The sequence below is a fragment of the Rana temporaria genome, chromosome 9 (assembly GCF_905171775.1).
Source record: "Rana temporaria chromosome 9, aRanTem1.1, whole genome shotgun sequence".
NCBI lineage: Eukaryota > Metazoa > Chordata > Amphibia > Anura > Ranidae > Rana > Rana temporaria.
In genome coordinates, this window is record NC_053497.1 from 43,866,328 (window position 1) to 43,875,071 (window position 8,744).

The 8,744-nt window shown below is 43.3% G+C and overlaps 1 protein-coding gene across 3 annotated transcripts in view; it reads left to right on the forward strand.

Moving 5' to 3' along the window:
- CLIP3 (CAP-Gly domain containing linker protein 3) overlaps positions 1 to 8,744 on the forward strand; it is a 65,444-nt gene that overhangs the window by 54,904 nt on the left and 1,796 nt on the right. For 2 of the 3 annotated variants that reach the window (XM_040323314.1, XM_040323315.1), the window contains 2 exons: positions 2,557 to 2,621; positions 5,061 to 5,133. In XM_040323314.1, coding sequence (XP_040179248.1) covers positions 2,557 to 2,621; positions 5,061 to 5,133 — 138 coding nt within the window. Of the gene's footprint in view, positions 1 to 2,556; positions 2,626 to 5,060; positions 5,134 to 8,744 lie in introns of all 3 variants that reach the window. The other variant, XR_005743510.1, reaches the window with a different exon arrangement.

The window sequence follows — 8,744 nt, forward strand, 5'->3', positions numbered from 1 at the left end:
CTATCTATCTATCAGATTATCTATCTATCTATCAGATTATCTATCTATCTATCAGATTATCTATCTATCTATCTATCTATCTATCTATCTATCTATCTATCTATCTATCTATCTATCTATCTATCAGATTACCTATCTATCTATCTATCTATCTATCTATCTATCTAATTATCTATCTATCTGATTATCTATCTATCTGATTATCTATCTATCTATCTATCTATCTATCTATCTATCTATCTATCTATCTATCTATCTGATTATCTATCTATCTATCTATCTATCTATCTATCTATCTATCTATCTGTCAGATTATCTATCTATCTATCTATCTATCTATCTATCTATCTATCTATCTGATTATCTATCTATCTATCTATCTATCTATCTATCTGATTATCTATCTATCTATCTATCTATCTATCTATCTGATTATCTATCTATCTATCTATCTATCTATCTATCTATCTATCTATCTATCTATCTATCTATCTATCTATCTGTCAGATTATCTATCTATCTATCTATCTGTCAGATTATCTATCTATCTATCTATCTATCTATCAGATTATCTATCTATCTTTCTTTCTTTCTCTTCCCTTTCTTTCTCCTCCCTTTCTTTCTTTTCTTTCTCCTCCCTTTCTTTCTTTCTCTTGCTTTCTTTCTCCTCCCTTTCTTTCTTTTCTTTCTCCTCCCTTTCTTTCTTATTTTCTTTCTTTCTTTCTTTCTTTCTTTCTTTCTTTCTTTCTTTCTCCTCCCTTTCTTTCTTTCTTTCTTTTCTTTTCTTTTCTTTTCTTTCTTTCTCCTCCCTTTCTTTCTTTCTTTCTTTTCTCTTTCTTTCTTTCTTTTCTCTTTCTTTCTTTCTTTTCTCTTTCTTTCTTTCTTTCTTTCTTTCTTTCTTTCTCCTCCCTTTCTTTCTTTCTTTCTTTCTTTCTCCTCCCTTTCTATCTATCTATCTATCTATCTATCTATCTATCTATCTATCTATCTATCTATCTGTCAGATTATCTATCTATCTATCTATCTATCTATCTATCTATCTCTCTTTCTTTCTTTCTTTCTCTTTCTCCTTTTTCTTTCTTTCTCTTTCTTTCTTTCTTTCTTTCTTTCTTTCTTTCTTTCTTTCTTCTCCCTTTCTTTCTTTCTTTCTTTCTTTTCTTTCTTTTTCCTCCCTTTCTTTCTTTTCTTTCTTTTCTTTTCTCTCTTTCTTTCTTTTCTCTCTTACTCTCTTTCTTTCTTTCTTTCTTTCTCTTTCTTTCTTTTCTCTTTCTTTCTTTCTTTCTTTCTTTCTTTCTTTCTTTCTTTCTTTCTTTTCTCTCTTTCTCCTTTCTTTCTTTCTTTCTTTCTTTCTTTCTTTCTTTCTTTCTTTCTTCTCTTTCTTTCTTTCTTTCTTTCTTTCTCCTCCCTTTCTTTCTTTCTCCTCCCTTTCTTTCTTTCTTTCTTTCTCAAAATTATCTATCTATCGGTGAAGATGGGGGGGGCGCCACAGGCTTTGCTCGCACAGGGCACCTGAACACCTAAGGCCAGCCCTGGGCGCAACCACAGCCCCTGTTCTGTGTGAGCTCGGCTCTCCTCTCCTAATCGCTCGTTGTGCGCCGCCACCACTAATCCCTCATGTGTCCCGCTGCACTTTTACATCTTCTAGACGGGTCACACAGCGCTGCTCCGGGACTCCTTTGCTCTAGCCTGTCCCTCTGGTGCAGCGCTGTGTGTCTGTGTGTGCAGCGGAGGGGCGGGGCTCAATGGAGATGGGAGCCCGGAGCATTGAGAGGAGCAGCTGACCTCCGTGGAGCGGGAGGATGGCGCTGGCCTGGTCTCGGCGGGGACACTGTGGAGCGGGAGGATGGCGCTGGCCTGGTCTCGGCGGGGACACTGTGGAGCGGGAGGATGGCGCTAGCCTGGCCCCTGAGCAGAGACTGGATGATGGTCGATGACGATGAAGCCAAAAACAGCCGAGGTAGGAGGAGGACGGATCCCTTCTGAACTACATTACACTGTCTGTGGAGTGCCGAGTGGGGGTTCTGTCTGTGTGGTGTGTGTGAGAGTCAGGTGGGCCAGTCACAGTGTATGTGTCAGGTAAGGGGGCGTCAGTGTGTCAGGTAAGGGGGGGTCAGTGTGTCAGGTAAGGGGGGTCATTGTGTCAGGTGAGGGGGGTCAGTGTGTCAGGTAAGGGGGGTCAGTGTATGTGTCAGGTAAGGGGGGTCAGTGTGTCAGGTGAGGGGGGGTCAGTGTGTCAGGTGAGGGGGGGTCATTGTGTCAGATGAGGGGGGTCAGTGTATGTGTCAGATAAGGGGGGTGTCAGATAGGTCACATGTGTTGCAAGGGCAGAGTAAAGTGATGTCAGGGGCGCAGCGGGGAGGGGGCGCAAAATTAGGATTCGCCTAGGGTGTCAAAGATCCTTGCACCGGCCCTGGGGTTACCGCTAATGGTAATGAAAATTAACCTGGAGCCACACTCGGGAATACCACCAGGGAGGTTAACCAAGAACTGTGATCAGTGTAGATTAATAGTTTGGTGAGAACATCACTCATTTTGTACATTCCTATTCCATTCCAGAATCGGTGGCCCAAAAGAACCACAAGCAGACAATAATGGAGTGAAAAAAGTGCATCAAGTAACTAGTAGGTATACCGTTTTTGAGTCATTATCAGTCCTGGTTGTTGAAATGTGAAAAAGTATGAAAGGAGACAGCAAAGCATCCTTTCTGAAAACCTCCATGTAATGCATTGAAATGGCTAAATGCAAATAAACACACCAAAAATTTGGTTTAAAAGGCCTTCATTGACAAACAGCTATCAAATGGCATGCTGAGCAAAGCAACAGGCTCAACTGCTGTCCTTAAAGGTGTACACAAGGAACAGGCAGCACTGAAGCCTCGTACACACGACCGAGGAACTAGACGGGCGAAACACATCGTTTTCCTCGTCGAGTTCCTTGTTAGGCGAGAAACTCGACAAGCCAATTTTCTCCATTCACGTCAAGGAAATAGAGAACATGCTCTCTTTTTGGCTCGTCGAGTTTATCGACAGTTTCCTCGACCAAAATGTACACACGGCCGGTTTTCTCGGCAAAAAAATATCTCCCAGCAAGTTTGTTGCTGGTTTTTGCCGAGAAATTTGGTCGTGTGTACGAGGCCTGAGTGTCTAAACAGCCAGTCACTAATGCTGTTAAGAAAGAAGGCTAGGGAGTCACATGCTCCCCATACTCAGAAATACAGGTGTTTTGCATCATTTCTGGTGGTAAAATGGAGCAAAGGGGAGGAAGGGGAAGGTAAGTGCGTGTTGTAGATGAGGGAGGCAGTCAAGTGAGGTGCAGATGGCAGGACAGAGAGAGGAGGGCATTGAAATAAGTAGGTGAAAAAGTAAGTATTTTTTTTATAAAAAGGAGCACTACATGTTAATGTACCGAGGATTCGGTAATGCATAGGGAGGTTTGTGGCAAAAATCAGTAAAGATGAACTAACTCTTTAAAGGGGCTGTAAAGGTTTGTTTTTTTATTTTCTAAATAGGTTCCTTTAATCTAGTGCATTGTTGGTTCACGTACTTTTTCCTTCGATTTCCCTTCTAAAAAAAAAATGTCTTTGAATTTCTCACTTCCTGTTCCTCCTCAGTAAGCTTGCACCCCATCATCCGAGCTGTTCTAGCTGGGGGTTAATTACCTTGGGACTATATCCCTGCACGAGTCTCCCCGCAGGGATGTAGTCCCAAGGGAGGGGGTGAGCATGCTGACTAACCCCCAGCCAGAACAGCTCGGATGATGGGGGCAAACTTACTGAGGAGAAACAGGAAGTGAGAAATTCAGACAAAGAAAAAAAAGATTTAGAAGGGAAATGGAAGAAAAAGGTAAGTGAACCAACAATGCACTAGCTTAAAGGAACCTATTTAATAAATAAAAAAATTAACCTTTACAACCCCTTTAAAGACTAGGGCCCGGATTCACATACATCGGAGCATATTTATGCCGGCGTAGCGTATCTCTTTTACGCTACGCCGGCGCAGCGCACAGATGCAAGCACTGGATTCACAAAGCACTCGCTCCCACTCGCTGTTAAAGATACGCTGGGTTTCCTCGGCGTAAGCCAGCGTGGGTGGAAGTGGGCGTGAGCCATGCTAATGAGGCGTGACCCCATGCAAATGATGGGCCAAGCGTCATAGAAGTACTTAAAATGATACGTGGACGTATCCCTGTGCGCATGCTCAAAATCACGTCGGAATTACTCCCTAAGATACGACGGATCACTACCTACGACGTGAACGTAACCTACGCCCAGCCCTATTCACGTACTACCTAAACCACGTAAAATACGACAGCTGTGTTCCCTGGTCCATGCCTTAGCATGACCTGCGCCTCCTAATGGGGAATAACTTTACGCCGGACGTACGACTTACGCAAACCGCGTATATTATGCGCCGGGCGCAGCTACGTAGAGAATCAATGGGAGCGGAAAATGCGCCCAGCGTAAATATGCGCTCAAGATACGACAGCGTAGGATAGTTACGTCGGTCATAGGAAGCCTATTTTCAGGCGTATCTAGTTTTATGGGCATGGTGCACAGATACGACGGCGCACATTTACACTTACGCAACGTATCTCAAGATAAGTGCTTTGTGAATCCGGGCCTAGGAGTTCAGTTTGGATAATCCCACCATTCAAACATCACATGGCCAAAAGCATATAGTTTTGGTTATGTAATTAATACTTGATGGAGCATGCCGCACGTTTTCTCCAGAAAAGGTAACTATTTTAACTTGTTTATAACTTTTAATTAGTCATTACAACAATTTTGCTGATATACTGTAGTTATACAATTCATATCTTGGCATAGGCCAACTCTCAAGCAGGTAAAAAAAAAAAATATTATTTAATATTAATTGATAGGGGCACCCACGATTTTGCTCATTGTTGTCTGCTTTACTAATACATGTGTGTGTTAAGGCAAGTATTATATTAATATAATACATGTAAATCAATTTTATTGTATGAATGTATGTACACAATTATCTGTGTTCTTGCGTAGTATGTTCTGTATTACAACAATAAATATTTGTGGTTACGTGCAGTCTCACAGCCAAAGCGTAACTTCAACACAGTGCGGACACCGAAAGAGATTGCATCAGAAAACTCTCTCTCCAGGTATTACTGCTTAATATGGGGTTACTGTGGGTTTAAATACTATATGGATAGATGTGCAATCCATTAAAGGAACTGTGTATAAATCCACTAAGACTGGGATAATCTAATAGATTCCAATATAGGTGTTGTCCTAATGTATGATGATAAAAACATATAGCTGCATATTAAAATGTTACTAAACACAGGACACCTGCATTCACTATATCTGGTCTCCCACATTACACATAACATGGAAATGCAATTATTTTAGTAAATATAAACTGCTAAATACATTTTCTCATCAGCAGTATATAGCAGCCTTGTGACTTCTATTAGTGTCTGGCCGAGCACTGGTTAAAGCTTGTAGGAGGAGTTTTCATTCTGCTCTGACTGCCCTATAAGGCTGCATGACCCTAGGGCAGGGGTGCCCTCTGATGTGGCCCGCGACCTCCTGCTCTGGGATGGCTGGTTGCCGGCCTGCCATCCGAAAGCATCAGTGTTGTAAATGAAGCCAGCGGGAAAAGGAAGCAATCGGCTTTTCAGAAAGTGCGCCACACCTGCAGGATATAATAGACGTCGTTGGCAAAGTGCAGCTAACCTGGCGGGAAAACCACATGTATGCTGCGCCGCTCCCACGGTGTGGGTAGACAGCAGACATTCAGTTTAAAAACAGCCTTAAGCCCCTTTCACACGAACGGTCCAACCCAATCAGACCCTCCATTCACCTCTACGAAGCGGCAGATGTAAACAGACTTTTGTCCATTTACACCTGCCTACCTCCAATCTGATTTGCTAAAAAAAACAGAAGTGGATCTGTCTCCTTCCATCTGATTGGATCAGAGGGCCCATAGAGTAGATTGGGCTGTGTCTGTGTCTGCTTTGCATATGCAGACTGGACACAGATCTGTCATCTGCCCACTTCGCTCATTGTGGCTCACGACTGGTTACTACGTCACTTAAGTGGCCCTCGACCTTCAAAACGTTGGGCACCCCACGACCATGTGTACCGTATTGCCCGGGACAGTCCCGCATTTTGCAGGTCTGTCCCGGGCACCTTCATTCCAGGACAATACAGTGTCCTGGAATGAAACTGACACAGCCACCCCCCCCCCCCAGGCCAATCTGATACCCCCAAAAAAAGGCTGCCACATCACCGATTTACTCACTAACAGTACTTGTCCTGGCCAGGAATGCATCATAAATCCCGCCTCTTGTGTTCAATCACTGTGCTGTGATTCGTTACAGCACAAGCTGAATTTTGGGAAGGGAGGGTGTCCCTGAATGGTAGTAGTTTGGAAATGTGGTCACCCTACATGACCCTTGACCCCCGGGTGTTTGAAAATAAGACAGCAGCTACATATACTGTAGATGCTGCCTTTTAGGAAACATATACTTACCAGCCCAAGAAGTCCAGAACCATTTTTCCGGTAGCCAATGCGTTCCTAAGATCTTCAGAATGCCCATGCTGCCATCTTGTATTTGGGAGCCAGATGAGACTTCTTGATAACTTACAGCCAGCCAACTACTGAGCATGTTCAAGATGAGGGCATGCAGTAAGCTTGGTCCTGCAACCTCCTGATGTGTGATGTTTATCGCATGAGAACATTTTTGAATCCAAGGATAGGAGGCTTTATTACAAGCACCACCTCACCATGATGAGAATAGAAAAATGAATATTGATAGTTTTGAGGTGCAAAAAATAATTAGGAACCAATTATAATTTCTTAATTGTATTTAACAAACATGGTTAAAAAAAACTATTAAAACCAACACATAAGATCATGTGGTCGTGGTACAAAAGTTTGTTGCCTCTCTACATGTTTCGCCATAATCATGGCTTCTTCCGGAGCTTTTGTTAGACCCTATGTACAATATCACTCAAACAAAGACAAACTCCAAAGGACCACCAAGACCTTCCGGGTAATCCAGCAGAGAATCAGTGTGCCATAGAGGGGATAAACCCCTTAAACCAAACCCCGTTTCAGCGGCCGCTCGCCCTGCCATATACCTGCAGGACATGATTCTAAGGTTGAAAGGGCTTCTCCTGTGGTGATGTTTAATTACCCGAATCCTCCTGATTTGAGGGGATCATTTTGATACAAAAGGAGAGGAATCTGTTCATTTCAGATGAAGGATTCTGTTATCTGGATGGCATAGTCCATATCAAGCTTATTACTATTTGAAGTGTATATTTGTAGTGAAGCGGCTATTGATCTTTACTTTCCCTGATCCCCTAGAGAAACGGGGTTTGGTTTAAGGGGTTTATGCCCTCTATGGCACACTCATACTCTGCTGGATTACCCAGAAGGCCTTGGTGGTCCTTTGGAGTTTTTGTCTTTGTTTGGGTGATATTGTACATCTGGGGCCAGATTCAGAAAGCTTTTACGCCGGCGTATCTATTGATACGCCGCGTAAGTTAAAAGATGCGCCGTCGTATCCATGCACGGTATTCTGGAACCTAGATACGCCTGAAATCTGGCTTCAGTCGACCGACGTAAGTTGCCGTACGCAGTCGTATCTTGGGTGCATATTTACGCTGGCCGCAAGGGGCGCTTCCGTAGATTTACGCGTTGAATATGTAAATGAGCTAGATACGCCGATTCACGAACGTACTTGCGCCCGCTACACCGTTTACGTAAGGCTTACATCCGGCGTAACGTTACCCCTGCTATATGAGGTGCAGGTAATGCAAAGTATGGACGTCGGCACAAGCGTATCTTTTTACGTCGTTTACGTGAATGGGGCTGTGCGTAGGTTACGTTCACATCACAGGCATTGAGCCGGCATAACTTAGGGAGAAAATTTGACGTGATACTGAGCATGCGCGCGCATGCGCCGTTCGTTAGGCGCTTCATTTACATGGGGTCACGATTCATTTCCATACAACACGCCCCCTACCAGCCTACTTTGAATTAGGCGGGCTTACGCCGGCCCATATAGGCTACGCCGCCATAACTTAGGGAGCAAGTGCTTTATGAATACAGTACTTGCCTCACTAAGTTACGTCGGCGTAGCGCATATGAGATGCGCTACGCCCGACTATAGATACGCCGCGGTACGTGAATCTGGCCCCTGGTCTTACAAAAGCTCCGGAAGAAGCCATGATTATTTGCTGAAACATGTAGCAAAGCAACAAACTATTGTACCCTGACCGCATGATCTTATGTGTTGGTTTTAATTGTTTTTTAACCATTTTTGTTAAATAAAATTCTGAAATTATAATTGGTTCCTAATTAACTATTTTTGCACCTCAAAATCCCATTTTCACTTTCCGTTTTTCTATTTTCATTTATCATATGAGGCTACGGGCAAGGGTGGTCCGAGGTGATGTCAGTCTCGCCTAGGTGAAGACTGAGGAAGTGGGAGTAGGTACCATCATTTTTTATTTTTTTTAAAGGTGCTTACGCCCCTCCCCCCACCCCACCCATTTGATCTATTTTACAGGCTGGGATGAGGAAGATATTGAGCGGGACTTTAATTTTCATGTAAATGTCTGCTTTAAAAGAGAAGTATGGAAATATATATTATTTGGAATCGTACTTACCTAGGTGGATGCAACATTGGTCCATCAAATACTGATAATCGCTTAGTTCTCAGAGCTCCCTGAGCAGAGGGCCGATGACTGACAGTCA